The 18,688-nt window shown below is 36.8% G+C and overlaps 6 protein-coding genes across 7 annotated transcripts; 1 reads left to right on the top strand and 5 right to left on the bottom strand.

Moving 5' to 3' along the window:
- Positions 1-598: 598 nt before the first annotated feature.
- LOC106425300 (putative homeobox-leucine zipper protein ATHB-51) lies at positions 599-2,803 on the top strand. 2 transcript variants are annotated; one of them, XM_022697849.2, is made up of 3 exons: positions 599-925; positions 1,624-1,967; positions 2,069-2,803. In XM_022697849.2, the coding sequence occupies exons 1-3, from the start codon at positions 808-810 to the stop codon at positions 2,285-2,287; spliced, it is 681 nt and encodes a 226-aa protein (XP_022553570.1). In that variant the 5' UTR covers positions 599-807; the 3' UTR covers positions 2,288-2,803. The 2 variants fall into 2 exon arrangements, with proteins under 2 accessions (XP_022553570.1, XP_013721484.1); XM_013866030.3 differs by having other exon boundaries at positions 604-925; positions 1,621-1,967.
- On the bottom strand, positions 2,620-5,534 carry LOC106425314 (pentatricopeptide repeat-containing protein At5g03800). The gene has a single exon (XM_013866042.3). The coding sequence runs from the start codon at positions 5,487-5,489 to the stop codon at positions 2,853-2,855; it is 2,637 nt and encodes an 878-aa protein (XP_013721496.1). The 5' UTR covers positions 5,490-5,534; the 3' UTR covers positions 2,620-2,852.
- A 378-nt stretch (positions 5,535-5,912) lies between these two features.
- LOC106425296 (GDSL esterase/lipase At5g03820-like) lies at positions 5,913-7,992 on the bottom strand. Its single transcript, XM_013866028.3, has 5 exons — positions 7,435-7,992; positions 7,018-7,148; positions 6,662-6,895; positions 6,315-6,573; positions 5,913-6,242 (listed from the first exon to the last, which is right to left on the bottom strand). Exons 1-5 carry the CDS (start codon positions 7,835-7,837, stop codon positions 6,049-6,051), a joined length of 1,221 nt encoding a protein of 406 aa, XP_013721482.1. The 5' UTR covers positions 7,838-7,992; the 3' UTR covers positions 5,913-6,048.
- A 2,277-nt stretch (positions 7,993-10,269) lies between these two features.
- On the bottom strand, positions 10,270-12,204 carry LOC106425330 (protein TERMINAL FLOWER 1). The gene is made up of 4 exons (XM_013866062.3): positions 11,322-12,204; positions 10,996-11,057; positions 10,733-10,773; positions 10,270-10,637 (listed from the first exon to the last, which is right to left on the bottom strand). Exons 1-4 carry the CDS (start codon positions 11,529-11,531, stop codon positions 10,411-10,413), a joined length of 540 nt encoding a protein of 179 aa, XP_013721516.1. The 5' UTR covers positions 11,532-12,204; the 3' UTR covers positions 10,270-10,410.
- Positions 12,205-14,322: 2,118 nt separating this feature from the next.
- LOC106424078 (40S ribosomal protein S28-2) lies at positions 14,323-14,694 on the bottom strand. Its single transcript, XM_048748497.1, has one exon. It carries the CDS (start codon positions 14,692-14,694, stop codon positions 14,500-14,502), a length of 195 nt encoding a protein of 64 aa, XP_048604454.1. The 3' UTR covers positions 14,323-14,499.
- Positions 14,323-18,559, bottom strand: LOC106424075 (malate synthase, glyoxysomal-like). The gene is made up of 5 exons (XM_013864819.3): positions 18,141-18,559; positions 17,660-17,985; positions 17,089-17,419; positions 14,886-16,604; positions 14,323-14,695 (listed from the first exon to the last, which is right to left on the bottom strand). Exons 1-4 carry the CDS (start codon positions 18,513-18,515, stop codon positions 15,951-15,953), a joined length of 1,686 nt encoding a protein of 561 aa, XP_013720273.1. The 5' UTR covers positions 18,516-18,559; the 3' UTR covers positions 14,323-14,695; positions 14,886-15,950.
- Between the last annotated feature and the right edge of the window lie 129 nt (positions 18,560-18,688).

Raw genomic sequence — 18,688 nt, 5'->3', positions numbered from 1 at the left:
ATCGGTTTACTATCTTTTAAAGCAAATGTTTGGTGCATTCACACACGGCTATAAATTTTCTAAAATTATTCTAACAATTGTTCTCTAATATAATCCTAAGAAATTTGCTATACCTTTTTATGAATAAATTTTATTAACACCTTTTATAATTTGTATATATAGTAAACTCAATTTCTCTTGATCTAAAAACGCACATGGCCTCCAAATTGCCTTTGTTGGTTCACATTGTGTTCCAAACTTAATTATAACAACATATATAAACGACGATTTCTTTTATGTTTGTTATTTTCTTAATGTAAGGAAAAAGTTGATATCAGAAATATTCTTGAATTCCAAGTTTGACCCCTTGGATACAACAAAATATATCAACCTATATCAACGTTAGAGAGATGATGATTGGTGATGTGAAATCATATTTTCCTTTTCGATCTTTAAATTCCAAAACAAAAGGCACTGTTGGGCTGCTCCCTATTAGGTGAAAAAACTCACAGAAACAATACATCTCACTTTCTTTCCATCACTATCTCTATATCTTCTCCCTCTAAATGCATATCTCAATTATATATATCTTGCTTTGAACACTGCATGCTCTCACACTTTGTTGCAACTATCCAAAAGACAAAGTGTATACAAGAGAACCTTCTTGTCACGCCTCTCTTACTTCTTTCTTGTGGTCCATTAAAACCCTAGTTTTTTCTTTTATTTCTCCATTTATATTAGATCATATAAAGTTCATGCTTTTTAACCATCTCTCATATCTCCTTATATATACTAAGATGCACAAGAACTGAAAACAAAACAAAAGAAATGGAATGGTCAATGACAAGCAACGTAGAAAACGTGAGAGTTGCTTTTTTGCCGCAGCCATGGCCGGAGTCGAGCTCCTTTAACTCGCTTCATAGCTTCAACTATCATCCTTATGCAGGTATATGCACACAATTATTATATATTTATAGACCCTATTTTTAATTGCATATATACTTGCTTTTGTTTCTTTGATTTAGTTGTATACATGGTCCTATCTCTTTTATTGCTTGTTGTATTGGGGTAAGGTTTTCAATCATATATATTCACCTAAATGTTAGTGTATGTTGTAAATGCCAATATAATTTCACGTTTGACACGTTCATGGACTTTGTTTTTGTCACAACAAATCCATGAACTACCAGAAGAAAAAAAATTATTTCCACACTTTCAATTGTTCTATTATTTTCGATGGGTTGAATGCGATCTATATTGAGAAAGTGTTCCGAGGCATCATTCCACAGACCTTGGGATATGTTACCTAAAAACGTTCTGAGATGAAAAGTTCAGATGTTCTTATCTTCAGTCGAAAAAGTTAAATATATAAGTTCCTTCTTCTTATTAGGATTCAAAGTACTTTGTCTCTTCTTGGGATCCAAAATGTAACAAGTTAAAACGTTAGTTTTGAAAGTTTGAGATCCGTTAATGTGCTGAACAAAAAAAAGAGATTCGTTTATGTTCACTCTATAAAAGAATGAGGATTTTTTTTTCATAACTCATGGATATTTCATATTTGTTACTTTTGTTGTGCATTTTTCTAAGCTCTCAAATATTTTCAACTTTTTTTTGATGTAAATTTTTTTTGTTGTATTACAGCAGGAAATTCATACACGCAGACCGGACCGGTTATATCTGTACCGGAATCAGATAAGATCATCAATGCGTACCGATATCCAAGCAACAAGAACGAGATGACAAAGAAGAAGAGACTAACGAGTGGACAGTTAGCTTCACTTGAACAGAGTTTTCAAGGAGAGATCAAACTAGACTCAGACAGGAAGCTGAAGCTGTCTAGAGATCTTGGTTTGCAGCCTCGTCAGATAGCGGTTTGGTTCCAAAACCGCCGTGCACGATGGAAGGCAAAGCAGCTCGAGCAACTGTACGATTCTCTTAGGCAAGAGTACGACCTCGTTTCTAGAGAGAAGCAGATGCTACATGAGGAGGTATGTGTACCCTATTGCATTTTTTTAAAAACCTATGGGATACCTTAAGTTCTTGAATTTTATCATAGAGAACCCCTCCCACAAATTGAATTGTGACGCAGGTCAAGAAGCTGAGAGCTGTACTAAGAGACCAAGGACTGATCAAGAAGCAGATATCCGGTGGGGAAGACACGACGGAGCTTCCCTCGGTGGTGATAGCTCAACCAAGAATGGAAAATCTACACACCAATCAACTCACTGGAGTAAATCAGATTTACGGTATTGATCAATGCAACAATCCAATGGTCGTTGCTTCCTCTAGCTGGCCGCCTTACCCGTGATAGCTGTTGCTGATCATAGAGACACAGAGAGAGACGCTCTCGGACAGGGCTTTAGACTAGGCAGGGACTTAAAGTGGTGTTAATTAGACTAAGACAAGCTTTTGCTCATCGTACGGTTTTAAAACATAAATGAAACGTGCTTGTGTCCCAAACCCAACACTATTTTTCATTCCACAGTATATGGTTATTTGAAACTTGCATTTGCATTTCTGTTGCTTGGCTGCAACTTCTGGTTTCTTTGCTTTCTTATTATTCTTTGACTTCTTGCCACTTCCCTAGTTAACTGTACACACAATAAAGAATTAAAGATACTGTAATAGACATGCACATAATTTTAGGCAACAGCTAAATGAAATAGAAAATAAAACCTAGAACACATGCAAACTTCTCTTTGTTCCCTTATTTTACCCCCAAACTTTTAAATTCTATCAATTTCAACCCGCAACAACAAATCCCAACCCCAAAAGAACTCTTGTATATTAACAACTTACAACTATATAATGAAACGGGATACATTACAAAACCAAATAGAGACAACAACAACTTGAAGCACTTGTTGTGTGATTCACCAGAGATCTTTACAAGAACACTTTCCATTAACAAACCGATGAAACCCTGAGGAGTCTCTCAAAACTACCTCTCTCTTCACCACAACAGACACGTACTTGTAGAACTCGTGACAATCACCACAAACCATCACGTTCTTCACAACCCGAACCGGCTCTCTCTGGTTCTTGGCCGTGAGAATGCCATAAGTCAAAGCCAGTTTCGCACTGTGGTGAAACAAGAAACTCTTCTTCGTAAGCTCATCAACCTCCTGAAGAACAAACTCCGTGTTAGGTTCGTACCCAGCCTTCAGACACTCCATTATCAGTATCTCCAGCCCGCTGTATACGTCTTTCTCTTCCGGATGGGACGTGTCACGCGCATGGAAGGAGTGTATTGCATTTCCATGGACTATCCAGCTTCTAGAAGGATGCTTACGATAGCCTCTTTCGCGCATCTCCTCTCTTATCGTCTCGGAGCGGTGCCAGAGCCCTGACGCTGAGTAGATGTTGGATTTGAGGATGTATTCAGACGGGTTGTCAGGTTTTGCGGATAGTATAAGCTTCGCTACGCGTTTCGCCATGCTTGCGTTTGAATGGACTCTGCAGCTATCGAGCAGCGCTCTCAAAACAGAGACCTCGGGGTGAAACGGCATCGAGTTTACTGTCTCTTCCGCTTCTTCGAGAAGACCCCAGTGACCAAGAACACGGACAAATGCAGTGTAGTGTTCAGTTGTCGGTGAAATGTTATAAACAGTCTCCATGGAGCGAAACAGATCACGGCAGGTACTAATCTTATCTGACTCTGTATACCTATAAGATGATATAACAAGAGCGAGAGTGATTGTATCAGGCTTGATACCTTCCTTATTCATCCTCAACCATATAGCCAGTGCCTCGTCGCCGTTTCTTTGAAGAATGTAGCAAGAGAGCAAGCTGTTCCAAGATACAAGATCGTGTTCTCTCATAGTGTTGAAAACCTTAACAGCGTCACTGAAGCGGAAGCATTTCGAGTACATGCTAATCAAAGAGTTCCCCAAGCCTATATCATTAAAGAACCCATCTTTAAGAGCATAGCCATGGATCTGATCACCCATTTCTACAAACCCTAACGTCCCACACACGGCAAGAGCCAAAGTCAACGAAACTTCATCTAAAACAAGTTTCTCTTCTTTAAGTGTTCGATAGAACAGCGATAAAGCCTTTTCAGGCAAGCCGTTCCGAAAGTAACCACCGAGCATCGACGTTGTAGCTTTCGAGCTATTCAGATTACAAGGCCATTGCTCAAACATCTCCTCAGCATCCGTCATACGTTCACACCTTGTGCACATATCAAGCAATGCCGTCTGGATACAAGGGTTTGTAGCACATCCAAACTTTACGCAAAACCCGTGAACCTGTTCGCTTACTTTCTTCTCTGCAACTAAACCACAAGCGTCCACAGCACTCGTTAAACTAAAATCCGTCAACTCAACACCTCTCAACAGCATCTCAATGAATAACTTCAACGCCTTGGAGCCGTAACCGTTTCTACAGAACCCAGCCATTAGAGCGTTATAGCTAATAGTATTCTTCTCAGGTATCTTCTCAAACATCTCAACAGCTAAATCCACCATTCCAAACGCCATGTAAGCTGTGATCATCTCAGTCAAAGTAAACCCATCTCTCACACTCATCATCTCATACAAAGTCTCCACCTTTCTAACATCCCCATACTTAGCATAAAACCCAATCAAAGCATTACTCACACTCAGCTCTTGCCTCAACCCAACTCTAATTACACGACCATGAAGCTCTCTCCCTCTCATCAAGTCACTAGCGCTCAAAAGCGTCGACACCGTAAAGCTATCAGCTTCTTCGACTCTATTCATCTCACAAAACAAACCAAACGCTTCACCAAACAACCCTTCTTTAACCAAACTCGAAATCAAAGTGTTCCAAGAAGCAACGTCTCTCTCAGGCATTTCGTCGAACACCTTACGCGCATCACCACTCGAGTACAAACTCATCACAGAGTTACAAACGAAAACAGAATCCAAAAACCCAGACTTTACAATCAAACCGTGAATCTGAACACCGAGCGAGAATCTCCCACTCCTCACGCAAGCGTTCAACACCGCGACGAAAGTATACTCGTTAGGCTCGATCAAACCTTCGCTTCTCATCTTGAAGAAAACTTTAAGAGCCTTGATCTCGAGGTTTAGCCTCGAGAACCCCGAGATGAGAGCTGTGTAAGACACCACGGAGGGAGAAGAAAGAGACGCGAAGACGAGGAGAGCGTCGCGAGGGAGGCCTAGCTTGAGATACGTCGAGATTAGCGCGTTTCCAAGCTTCGTTTTTTCTTCACTGAGCTTGAGGAAGGAAGCGTGCACGGCTCTCGTTACTTCCACGTCGTGGTGCTGAGACGACAATCGGAGCAGATAGAAGAAGCCATCGACGGCGGATTCAATCTCTTCCCTTTCGAACGAAGACGAGGGAGAGCGTTTATGGATGGTTGCTGGTGAGAGAGAGAGAGACGCGGAGAGGGAAGATAGACGCGAGAGTGAGAGAGAGGGGAGGGATGACGGAGGAAGAAGAGGGAGTTTTGGGCGGTTAATCGGCGGCGGCGGTGGGATGTGAGGGAGATTGAGGAGGCAGTGATGATTAACGGTGGCCATTGGATAACACCTTCGCTCCAAGACCAAACTAAACTAACTAATTCAGATATTTTTATTAATGGATAATTTAATTTCAGGTCCCTGTACTATTGAAACGTTTACAATAAGTGTCATTTACTTGTGAAACAAACATTTTCCAGTGATTAATGGCAACATTTTTCGTAGTGGATACTGGATAGTAAACCACCACCAAGATTTTGTAATTTTGTTACAATGGGACTCCCTCCATATTTAAAAAATAATTGAAGTTTTGAGTTTTAAATTTTGTATTTGAAAGATTGATGTTTTGAATTTTAATTAGTGCACTTTAATTAGTTCAAAATTAAAATCTAAAAATATGAATTGTAGAATTTATAGGGAAACAAATAAAACTAAAACGTAGTAGAAAAAAATATACTTAATTTTTATTAATATGTGTACAAATCCTAAAAACTCAATAATTTAAATATAGAGAAAATATTAAATAAGACAATTGTTGAAATCATATATAGTTCAAGTAAATTGGTCTAGAATATATTTTCATACATCATCTTAGTTGTTTGAATCGTTTAATTTAGGTTCAGGAAATGAGAGATATTCCTTGGACAAGAAGACTAGCTGCAAGAACACGATTAGCTGCTTCAGATGGATGAAAACCATCCCAAAACACGTAGTTGGTAGCATTCGAGCATGTACCCACCGATCTTGCATTGCATAGGAACGAAGTTTCCATTGTTCCAGTTCCACAACAAGCCCTTCTTGATTCAAAGAAACCTATCGCAATACGTTTGGTATGCATGTCAGAATTTAACTCAATTTACATAAATGAATGTCAAAATTACGTACCGTTCGCAACAGGGTTCATGACCATGCTCAATAGAGGATTATAAATGTCAAGGACAACCAGTTTCAGACCGGGAAGCTTGTTGGTTAGGTACATAGATGTGTTGTTGAGTTTGGTATTGAATGAAACTGCGTCTCTGTTTAGTCTTTCGACGCATGTATTGTTCCCAGCTCCACCAAACATCGTTATCGCCGCCGGTAAACAACCTAACGGTGGTAACGTCGTCACTCCAATCCTTCTAGCTCCTAAATTATACAGATTCTACACAAAAACTCAAACCATTGGTTAAGGAAAATTGGAAAACCGGAAGGATGATAAATTGGTACGTTGTGGGATTGTTTTTAGTTACTTGGACAAAGGTGGAATAAAAATTCATGAGTCGATCTGAGTATCGATCAGGTGTGAAAATCCGGTTAAGGATCGGGTTGATGTAATAGCTTTGAAGAAAATCGCTTGAACCGGTGCTAAGAAGATAAATGGCTCCTGAGAATATCTCGTTCGCTCTATCTCTCCCTACCATATTTGTCACCTTGATTTTGTACTCTTTGTAGTTTTTCAGCTGTTGGTTCAAAGTGATTGCGTTCTACAACATAACATATGATCATTTAGCAACAAAAAAAAAACATAACATATGATCAACCATAAAATGTTAAAAGCATTGCGGTTAACTAATTAATGGCTGGTTTAGGCTTAAGAGCTAATTACGTATAGTAAGGAAGTTCCGTCGTCAAAACCGGAAGCACCAGAGGCGAAATTGGCTCCGGTTAATAAGTTTGTCCCATTTGCATCCTGGCTAAGGTACGCCACTGGGTAAGAAGTGAACCCTAGGCTCTCAGCTGCTCAACAGTGAACAACAAACAAAAATACAAGAAAATTGAAGACATTATGAATCCAAATTAAATATATTACAGAATTACGAATTGTAAAAAGAAAGAATTAATAAAAATAGAATGGCTGAATCGTAAAATAAACTAAAACCTCAAATAACACATAAATTTTACAATATTGTGTAACTGGTAACGTTGTGGCGTCGTTGAATTAACTTGAACCATATGATTACAAATAGAACCTTAGAGAACCAAAAATAAATTTGAAATGGTAACATGTTAGGTTGGTTCGAACCGGTAAAGTCAATGACGAGTTTTCCATTAGAGAAACGGCCGGTGGAATTGTGGGCGAAAAAGTCCCGTCCGTAGGGAGGAAAATTAGCCTTGATGAAGATAGTGCGGTGATTGTTATTACCGGCATCGACAACAGAATCTCCCATTATGATTAGAGCCGGTACAAGAGGCTGACCGGTCCCAACACCTACGTAGAAACCGGCAAGAACCAAAAAACTAATCAGCCTTATAAACATGTTTTTATATATTTGAATGTTCGTAGTAAGAGATAAAGAGACTAGTGAATGGAGAAGTGGTGAATGGTTAAGGGTTTTAAAGGAAGAGAGAGTTGTGAAGTTTGTAAAAAAAAAAAAAGAAGAAACAATTTGTCTAAAGCTGCATGGACCCAAAAAAAAATGCTGCATGGACCAATCTGAATCTTCTGTTGCGTTCCATTGAAATTCACTAAGACCAATTAGAAATGTCTATATTTATTATATTTTAGTAGTTAGAGGTAGTTTCTAATGACTAGTTAATCACTCAAATTGGTTCGTCTCTGAGTTAGTATTTCTTTTTTTGGTAAGATACTTCCCTAACGGTAGAGTTAAAGCCGTGAATGGAGTAGAAATGGTATATGTATGCATTAAAAGAATTTCTCAACCAACATATAAATTTTTATTCGAAGCATGAATACTGATTGATATGTGTCTGGGTACTTACTAAAGAAATATAAAACCAATATCTTCTAGTTTAACTTTCTCGGCATTTTCGGTAGATTCCAGTAACGTCACGTTGCATTGTGAGAAAAAGGTTTGAAACGCAATGCATCCACATGGGATATACTGCATACGTTACCTCTCACATTCTTCATGCAATCACAAAAAATAAAATATTTTATATTTAGGGACTTAAATGGTTTATAGTCGGCTGAGTTCTCAGAAGATCGACGAAGAGATCACATGTTTTAGCATGTGAATGAAACTAACTTTCATTTAACTTTTACCTCCTAAATTTATTCTTAACAAACCTTTTTTTTCCTTCCTTGAGTCTCCTAGGTGATTTCGGTTCTCTTTATCAGCAAGTGTTTTACTAAACCGAGTAAAATAGAATGCCTTTTTTTGTGGTCAAGAATACACCGATAAGATCGATCTCTAGTCATTGTATCTTGGACCAATTGATTTTTAGAGCCACACTATTCATGTAGATCTATTTACGTACTGGTAAATGTAAAAAAAATTAAATTAATGTGTGATTTGAACGATGTGCTTTATGTGAACTATAACATGAGAAAATAATGCTTAATATTAAGAGATTTCAACAAGATACCCCTATGATATATACATATACATATATATTGAATGCCGGCTGTTGACAAAAAAACAGTTTAACGATTCATGTAAATTTGTGATGGCCTAGTGAGATCATGCGTGTGGATGATTCTGCTTGAACACATATTTGTGCCTTACGAAAAAAAATTGAACGAACATTTTTAGTTTATGATTTATTAGCGAAGTTTAAAACTAGACACATTTTTAGAAATAACAATAGATTTATCTAGATGTACGAAATGTTCAGTAGAACAAGTGATGGAACAGAGCACGTGTTGATGTTAAAACAACAACGAAAGAGGGCCCCGTCTTTATATAGATGAACATACTATTTTTGTGGAAAATATTTAGCTACAAAAAATTAAAGCTAACCATAATTAAGTGGCAAAACACAACACATGCACATTATATCTTACTGTAATGTACCTAATAATCTATACAACATATAGTTCAGTCTTTTTCACGCAAAATACTAAAGTCTTTGCATGCCCTTGATTTGGTAGTGAATCCATTTGCCGACGTAGGTGGCTCTGTATACATCTTCTGTTTTCTATTTTCAGTTTTAATTTGTTTATTTAAAAATAACATATTAGCCTTGAGAATTTAGATTCTAAAGTCTTTGGAAGCAATAATTGCATTAGATTTTTTTATGACACATGTGTAGGGAACCTTATCCTTTCCACTCTTAAACTATATATACTTATGAAAATTAATATCTTAAGAAATAGAGATCTCATAAATTTATTATTAAGAAGCTGAAAAATAGTTTTGAAAGCGATTTGTTTCCAATTTGGATAAAAAAGTTGAGAACAAATTATAAATTTTAAAAAGAAACATATATATGATTGAATCTGAGTTTGAATGCACATTGAACCGGAAGCAAGATCTTAGAGAAATTTTGATTTAACTATTCCTTGAAATATATATTTTTTTAAATCAAACAAAATGATCTCAACTTCAGTACCCCCACCCACACCTTTTTAGAATAAATAACATATAAGATTCTTTTTGTAATTTTCACCTATCATATGATGTGATCAGTTAAAATGAAATATGTTTTTTCAAACTCAATTAAAAACCATGCACGTTGGTTCGGGATATACTTCCAACAAATTTTTAATTTTATGACACTGGAAAATGCATCGTAGCACCTAGAACATTGGATTTATTCACTATATATATACTTCAAAAAAAACATAATCAAGTTTCGTGTAGTATCATAAGCCGCAACGAATTTTTTGCACGATACCAAACACTGGGCATATGGGAAAAATAAACATTAATGATAATATTTGGATCGCCAAGTGAAAGGAGCGTCCTATATATTTTAGGTGGTCATCAAGGTCTTGTCAGTTTGACCAGAACTAAAAAATGTTTTTTGTCCATTTACACTTTTGTTTCCTGTTTCCACGTTTATCAATTATCATGCCATATATTAAGATTAATTAACTCTCTTTTTTACATTAAGATTGATTAACTTGATGTTTCTTATAAAGGGTTTAGTTAGTATGGTAGCCGATACACACAAAAAAATTCAACTCATCCTTGTCACCCAGTCTTTATTCAAAGTACGGAAACATAGAACCTAAATAAACATGGTTACATTTTCTTAATTAAATCCTTTTCTTCATGTTTTTATTTATTTTTGCATATGACGGACATCAACATAATTAACGTCTGCGAGCTGCGGTTTCTCTCTGTGCGTTGAAGAAGACAGCCGCGACAGGGAGACCAAGATCATGCTCGATCGCAAATTTGCGAGTATTGAACTTATCTCTCGAAGGAATGTTTGGGGAGATATCGATAACATGTCTTTGCTTCTGCTTGAAGAGAACAAACACGAACCTGTGTATCCCTATATTTGGCCTTGGGAACTCATAGCTCACCACCTCTTTTCCTATATTTTAATTTCAAATATCTTTATTTAACATGTGAAAATATATTTTATTATAAGTTGTACTAAAAAATTATAAATTCAGGACCAGTACGTACCAAATGTTGCATCTGTTGTACCGGGGATGTTTGTCACAATCCTGTTGTAACATTTAAATGCAATTATTATCTTTATTGTTCTATTAAAAATTTCAGGAACATCCTGGTTTTGTGATGAAATAGACTTTGTGCAACTCAACTCAAGTTTATGAAACGATAAAATATTAAAGAACAATTTCGTTAGGATTGGTTATTATATTATTAATAATTTAAATGTGCATATGGGATATGGTCCCAAAATGAAACGAAAAAAATGAACGTACCAATGCAGGTGTTCTTTTAAAAAGGGGTCGCTAGGACCTGGAACATCAGGGTCTATCATCACCTGTTTTGCATTCCAGTTGAATTTACCATCAATAAGAAATAAAATAAAACGATTAAAAGTTATACCAGCATCATATTATTTCCAAAAACTACAATTTACAAGATTATTGATCTGCCACTCTCTTTTTCTCCATGGAGTAAAAAAACAGAAAACTTCTGAGATGAGAAGGAATTGAGACTTAAAATGTTATATAACAGGACTAAAAAGCAGCAATCTCAACATTGTTGAATGCTGTAAAATAGTTGTAATATATGTTATATATACCAAGGTGAAGAAAGATCTGAGATCACCGCCATGGATCTCAACCCTAGGCTTTGAGGAGACAAAGGAAGGGAAAAGCTCATGGCCATTGCAGACTTGCTTCTTGTTGTAACTCACGTTCATTTCAATTGTTTGAGTGAAAAAATCAAGAACCTCTCCTACCACTCTTCCCACTATCAATGGCTCTATCACTCTACTTCCCATATTCTCCATTTTTTGGTTAAAAGTTATTTTCTCTTTCTAATCAACTGTGGGTTTAAAAGTGAGCTTAGGGAAATAAAGATATTTGTAGTGGTGTGGGATACCAAGGACGACTAAGATATCTATTTATAGGGTTTTCCAAGTTAGAGAGAGAGCAAGAGAGATGTGTTAGGGGTTGTGGTTGTAAGATTCGGGCAAATCTAAAAGAATGAATATATATCTACTCCCAATTTATATACTAATATCATCTTTCATAGTAGGAATTAAATTAGGGAGAAGTAATGAGTAATTTATTTTTAGATAATTTATAAAACTATATGTTTAATTGATTAGAGTGATTATTATTTATGAAATTTAATATATTTAAACAGTTCCAAATATAATCATTGTATTTGTTGACTGTGTACTGTAGTTTGACCTAATATAGTCCAAAGTAATCAAATAATGTAATATTAATATATTAATTCTATTATCAACAAATTTAATGTATTATATAAAATTAATGATTGGATTGACCAAACGATATAATTTACACGACGTGAATACTAAGATAATGTTTTGTATGTACAACATTTTTGATGAACATGTTTTACCGTAACAAACTATATATCACAATGAACAGTTTTGTTTGCACTATTCTGTAATTTCCGATAAGTTATGCATCCTATAATCCGTAAGAAATCATATTGTATGGATTTGAAATTTATACCTAAAAAAAAAAATTCATACCTAAGTGTAGAAAGTATGTAACAGTGCTTCCATATGCTTGTATAATGTCTAGACACCTAAATTTACCTAAAATATCCAGTGCGTGAATATATATATATATATATCTATATAACATAAATATGTAATAAAATTGTTTCCAAGTACGTATTTGATCCTTTTGCCAATAATTGTCCTTTTCTTTCCTTTTGACGAGTTGAATGTACATAGAGATTTCATAGTTAATTTTTAGATTTCATTCTTATGTTTTTCAGCATATATCATTTTCATGTGAACGTACTACATGATTCAAGTCAACCCCTATGGCCAAGACTTTATATATCAACAAAATCGCGACAATAATTGAGTCCAATAGTTTATAGAATCCTATAATCTTTAGTGACATCAAGAAATATATCACTAAAACATTTTGAGTGGCCAAGATTATCAATAAAGCGCTAAATGTCTCGCTGAATAAAGTAACTCGAGAGCTCTTTTGCTCGTCTATGATTTCTAAAACAATATATCACTAAAAATCTGATTGGCCAAGATTAAGAATTGTTATATTAACATTCTTATCGTACTTGATTCTATTACATCTACGGATAAAACTATTGCCCAAAGGCCATTCCAAGGTCGTAACATGGGATCATTTGTCCCTTTGCGTTAAGAATGAACCTAGTTAAAAACAAACAAAAATTAATGGGCAACTAGTATGAGATTAAATACCATCAATCATAATTCGTATAAAGGCATATTTTATTAATAAGCATTAAAATATGACAAAAGAATATTGGAAAGTGATAAACCAAACACTTTTAGGTTAAAGAAAAATACCGATCGGAGATTTGGGACTCCTTACTTATGGAACCGACAACACATTGATTCTTCAGAAGAAACGCCAATGAAATCCTTATTTATCAAAATCAGTAAAACCAACAGTTCACGTGAAGAAACGATTCTTGAGATGGAGATTGTATTGTATGATGTGCACATGTATGGTGTAATTCTAAAGCCAAATAAAGTTACAGAAACAAAAAAAATCTTGCAAAGGCATATATAGATATAATCATATCAAACAATGGAATACCGTCTTATGGAACCAACAAAAGTTGAAGAATAGTATATAAAAAACAAAAGAGCTTATGTAATATTGCGGACGACTCTTTTAGTGGAGATTGTAAACAATATATATTCTTATAGATATCAAATATTGATTGAGAATTTACTCAGATTGGTAATTGATATAGAAAGCGGAATGGATGACTTATATAAGCTTTGCTTAGATCATCACATCAAAGAAAATAAATCATATATTTCAAAAAGAAGCATCAATTAGACAAGTGGCCAACGTAAGTTTATACCAAAAGATGTAGCAAAAAGCTACACAGAATGAGTCATGACCCCAGAACTACCAAACGAATCTTCTTAGTCTCCAGGCTCTTGCCATTAACCCCAGCAAGAGATTTTCTGCTATTGCATCTGCTTCTTGTGCATTTGATGCGCGCCGGCCCTGAGATTTATGGAGGCATATACGATTTATTAAAAATTTGAATTAATTTTTTATATATAAATTTGGGCCTAATTTTTTTTTTGTAAATTTATGATTATGTAATTTTTTGGGTCATGTGGAAAATGTTTCACTTAGCACAGTCCACAACCACAAAATGAAATACATAGCGTGGGGCACTTGGATGACAAGTTTTTTTTTCCCTTCCAAACCATATGGGGTTTATAGACAAGTCCGCACAAAGGCTAAAACCATGGTCAGGCTTAAAAAGGAATCAAGATAAAAAGATAATGAGTGTGACTAGGTATGATATGTTTTGGTTCAAAACTACTTTAAAGCAGAGATTTGAAACACTAGAGAAGGACCTTGGAGAACATTTCTGTTTCAGATCATAACCAAAACAAGGCTTATACCTTAAGAGATTTTGCAGGGTTAATTTAGACTCGGTTAAGCAGGTCTGGTTCAATTGAAAAACACAGATGCAGATAAACCGTTCTTGTCTGAATTACAGAGTATGGGTTGATGATGTCTTAACATTGACCGTTGCTTATTCGAGTTAAGAATATACTAATATACGAATTCTTGATGTGAAGATGAAACAATAAACTCTGAAGACCCTCAAAAAACCAGAACAAATATCAATCCAGGAATTGTCTTATAGCAACAACCAAACACAATCCAAAAGTGCATAATCACTAATCCAGACACAAGAAGCAAAAAAAAAAAGGAACTAAGCAGACATTGCTCTGTGTTCTTGCAGGTGAATCAACGAAGTCTCCTGGCCTCTCTCTCGGACTCGAGCAAGGTGAGGATGTCTCCCTCCCTCACAGGCCCTTTAACATTTCGCATAATGAAACGATCAGAGTCAGTGAACTTGACTCGAACCTGAGTCACCTGACCCCTTGACCCCGTACGTCCCATCACCTTCACCACCACGGCGTGCTTAATCTGAGAATCCATTCTGATTCACAATACAAACAAACCAATTACACGAGAACTCAAATGCATACACTGATTCAAAACCTAACTCTAACAGATACAAACGGATTGAGACAGAGCAAACTATGAATCGTTGTTTCTAATCACTAATCAGAATCGAAGGTAGGTTCCGTTATCTAACAAAACAGAGAAGAATTCGAGAGAAATGAAACCTGTAGAGATGGTGGGAGCTTAGCGGCGGTTAGAGAAGAAGCGAGAACCCTAATTTTCCAGAGATGAGAGCGAGAGGCGTTCTCTTTAGCTTTTATAGGAGTGCTTAAAAACCAGGTCACAAGTCTCGACTCCGTTTTCAATAACCGAATCGGTTCATTTTTTCCCGGTCTGTTTGAGCTAAGCGAATTTTCTACGCCGGGCCCAATCCGTGGAAAATTCTAAGCCCATCGAACCCGTTAGAACTTTTACTTTGTTTTCTTCTGAGAGAACTTGTGGAAAGTATTTGTTTTGAATCTTACTTTGCATCTAAGGCTTATTATTATAGCTTCCTATTGTGTTGTTGTTGTGTTTTGAATTTTTGACTGACATTTTGGAGGGTTGGTACAAAAGTCAAGCAAACCGAGTCACCAGCGTAGCATGCTTCATATGAATGAAAACTAGCCATTGGTTTGATATTGGTTTAGGACCCTTCATATAACAATCATTCTTCTCTAAGATAGTGAGATCCTAAGATATTGGTTGATGGAAAACTAGCCATTGGTTTGAACATGGTTTGGGACCCTTTAGGTGGAGGATATTGAGCAAATTCTTAACGTATTACAAGTTTTATCACTTTGGGCACACTTGATGACATTAAAAGTTTCAGCTCAGAATTTTAAATACTAAAAAACCAGAACAACACTTCATCAATCATGCAATTATCTTTCATTTAGTTTTTACATTTATCATTCATATATTTTTCACGTATATCACAGAAACCTAGCAGCTCCAAAGAATCAGAAGACCAAAAATAGAAAAAGAAATAACAAACAGTCAATTACATTTTATATATTTTGAATTCTATCATCGAATAAACAATGCTATAGCCATACACATAATAATGATGCTATAGAACATTTATTTCATATTGGAGATAAAAACAACAAGTCCTGCTTATTACAATATACCAACATATAGAAACTTATAGAAACACAAAAAGCAAATGAGAAACAAACATACAACACAAAAGCACAACATTCATATCTCAAACTATCTCTCTCTCCCTTGCATCTTCTTTTCTTCTTTCAGAGCCTTGACGCATTGATTGGGTAATGAGCTACAATATGATCATAAACAGCAAGTGTAAGAAAATCATCAAGCTCAGCTGCAGTACACTGCTTTGTAAACATCTTGCAAGCTTCCTTATACATTCCTCTCTTAAACTTATCTTTCCCAACTTCTTTCTCGATCCTTTCCATCTCTTCTTCCACAACTCTCCCAAACAACTCTTTACTCACCCTAACTCCAAGCCCGTCTCCGTCCAGCTCCACTCCATACCTAATCCACTGCCAGTTCTGGACACGGCTTATCTCGGCCGTAGCAGCATCTTCCATCAGGTTATAGAGTGGGACAGATCCTGATCCTGTTAGCCACGCGGCTAAGTATTGGATCCCCACACGTGTGTTCAGCCTTAGACCCTCCAGTGTGCGCACTCCTCGCGGTATCTGAAGCAGATCTTCCTCTGTTATTGCGGATGCGTCATCACGCTTCATTGATTTGATTTGGTTTGGATTGTTGCCCATGTGGCTGAATGCATCCATGCATATTGGGATGAGTCCTGGATGAGCCGCCCATGTTCCATCGTGTCCTGCTCTTACTTCTCTTAGCTTGTCTTTCTTCACTAGGTCCAGTGCCATCTCATTCGCTTTCGGATCATCTCTTATGGGAATCTGAGCCGCCTGAGCATCATATCAACAAACAACTCAACATCAGTGTGCAATTGGTGCATTTAAACATTTATATGTAGCACTGGTTTCGGTCTGATATTTTTGGTTACTTCGATAAAAAAAAATCGGTTTTGAAAATTATCGAAAATAACCAAATTTTTGGGTTTTGGTTATATTCGGTTTATTTATTTTTAAAAAAAATCGGATAATTTTGGTCAAATTCCATCATTTTCTGCTAATTTTGTTTTTTTTTTCCAGTTACTTCAATTAATTTGGTTATTTTCAGTTAGTTCGTTTATTCGGTTTGGTTATTTCGGTTAATTTTGGATAGTTCAACTATAATTATTATTGAAACCGAAATAACCAAAAACCAAACTGAAAACCAAAGTTTTTTCAAATTTTTCCGAACTAAACCAAAACCGAAATTTTTTGGTTCGATTCAAACCAGCAGGGCTAATACTCCTAGTGAACTAGTGTGAGATAAGAGGGAACTAACCATGCCGCCCATGGCGTGGACACCACGCTTGTGACAAGTACGAATGAGAAGATCAGAGTAACTCCTCATGAAATGTTGCCCCATACCAACTAGGACACGGTCTGGTAAGAGACGGTCAGGGTGAGCCTGGAAGGTCTTGACATAGCTGAAGATATAGTCCCATCTTCCACAGTTTAGACCCACCGAATGATCCCTTAGTTCATATAGTATCTCATTCATCTGGAAAACAGCTGGGAGGGTCTCGATCAGCACAGTGGCTCTAATGCTTCCTCGCTCTATACCAGCCATCTTCTCAGCTCGCTCAAACACACTGTTCCATATCTTTGCTTCTCTGTCAAGAAAGTAATTGACCTAATAATTAGTCCTACATCAAAAACATGATTTTAATGGTTGCTTCCCTGTCAAGAAATTAATTGACCTAATAATTAATCCTAAACAAAAAACATGAATTTAATGTTAACTTCCCTTCAAGAAACTAACTAACCTACTAATTAATCCTAAACATAAATAATGGTTGCTTCCCTTTCAAGTAAGTAATGACCTAACCGGTCTGTCTGGTCCAGGGAGTTACCTAGAGTGTTCCATTTTGGGGAGATAGAAGAAGGGTCCGAAACCGGAACCTTGAGTCTGTCTAAACTTGGCGTAGTTGTGGAAGAAGTAAAGACCGAAGTCGACGAGACATCCGGTGGCTGGCTCACCGTCGATGAGGATGTGAGCCTCAGGGAGATGCCAGCCTCGTGGCCTGACAAAAAGCTTAGCAACTTGGTCGTTGAGCTTGTAAACTTTGTTCCTTGCCTTGTCGTTAAACGTAATGGATCCATCAACAGCATCTTTCAAGTTCACTTGCCCTCTCATCAGATTCTCCCAGCTCGGAGACAATGCATCCTCAAAATCTGCCTGTCAACACTCAACACCCAACAAAGATATCAAACTGTATCCAAAGTAATAAACAAAGACATAAAGCTAGCGCAAAAATAAACAAACAAACCGTATCAAAATTAAACTCGGTCCAATAATAAACAAAGACATAAACACATAGAGAGAAAACGGACCATGAAGACTTTAGCTCCAGAGTTAAGAGCATTGATGATCATCTTCCTCTCGACCGGACCGGTTATCTCAACTCTCCGGTCAGCAACAGCGGGAGGGACAGAGGCACAAACCCATTCACCGTCTCTGATGAACTTAGTGGAAGGGTCAAACCCAGGGACAGCACCAGAGTTGTAACGCCGTTTGACCTCTCTACGGCACTCCATAGCGTACCTCACATGCCCACGAAACTCTCTCTGTAACTCAGCCACGAACCCAAGAGCATCTCTTGTCAGAATCTTAGCGAAGACTTGGTCGTATCGTCCTCGAACCTCCACACCATCGGGGGAATCATAGACGGCGACGTTTGGTCGATAAACCGAGGTCTCTAGCTCCATTTTTTGGCTTTTGTTATTTTTGTTATATGTGAATAAAAATCATCGTCGGATGTTATGAATTATAAAGGTGGAAATGGATAGGGGATATGCATTGACATGTGTGCCTGAGATTCAGGGATCATTTGGGGATGTGTGCCAAGTTATGTATGCTTTTCGTCATCATATCGGTTATG

This window comes from Brassica napus, chromosome C2, assembly GCF_020379485.1.
Source record: "Brassica napus cultivar Da-Ae chromosome C2, Da-Ae, whole genome shotgun sequence".
In the NCBI taxonomy this organism is placed as follows: Eukaryota; Viridiplantae; Streptophyta; class Magnoliopsida; order Brassicales; family Brassicaceae; genus Brassica; species Brassica napus.
This window is presented reverse-complemented; position numbering and strand designations above follow the sequence as displayed.

Coding starts and splice junctions, on each gene's coding strand:
- LOC106425300 (XM_013866030.3), top strand. CDS start 808: ATGGAATGGTCAATGACAAGCAACGTAGAAAACGTGAGAGTTGCTTTT. Junction 926..1,620: donor CAACTATCATCCTTATGCAG/GTATATGCACAC, acceptor GTTGTATTACAG/CAGGAAATTCATACACGCAG. Junction 1,968..2,068: donor AGCAGATGCTACATGAGGAG/GTATGTGTACCC, acceptor ATTGTGACGCAG/GTCAAGAAGCTGAGAGCTGT.
- LOC106425314 (XM_013866042.3), bottom strand. CDS start 5,489: ATGGCCACCGTTAATCATCACTGCCTCCTCAATCTCCCTCACATCCCA.
- LOC106425296 (XM_013866028.3), bottom strand. CDS start 7,837: ATGCAGCATTTTTTTTTGGGTCCATGCAGCTTTAGACAAATTGTTTCT. Junction 6,896..7,017: donor ACGGAACTTCCTTACTATAC/GTAATTAGCTCT, acceptor GTTATGTTGTAG/AACGCAATCACTTTGAACCA. Junction 6,243..6,314: donor CATGAACCCTGTTGCGAACG/GTACGTAATTTT, acceptor GTATTGCGATAG/GTTTCTTTGAATCAAGAAGG.
- LOC106425330 (XM_013866062.3), bottom strand. CDS start 11,531: ATGGAGAATATGGGAAGTAGAGTGATAGAGCCATTGATAGTGGGAAGA. Junction 11,058..11,321: donor TCAGATCTTTCTTCACCTTG/GTATATATAACA, acceptor AATGCAAAACAG/GTGATGATAGACCCTGATGT. Junction 10,774..10,995: donor TTAAAAGAACACCTGCATTG/GTACGTTCATTT, acceptor ATGTTACAACAG/GATTGTGACAAACATCCCCG.
- LOC106424078 (XM_048748497.1), bottom strand. CDS start 14,694: ATGGATTCTCAGATTAAGCACGCCGTGGTGGTGAAGGTGATGGGACGT.
- LOC106424075 (XM_013864819.3), bottom strand. CDS start 18,515: ATGGAGCTAGAGACCTCGGTTTATCGACCAAACGTCGCCGTCTATGAT. Junction 17,986..18,140: donor CTGGAGCTAAAGTCTTCATG/GTCCGTTTTCTC, acceptor GAGTGTTGACAG/GCAGATTTTGAGGATGCATT. Junction 16,605..17,088: donor TCCACGCCATGGGCGGCATG/GTTAGTTCCCTC, acceptor TATGATGCTCAG/GCGGCTCAGATTCCCATAAG.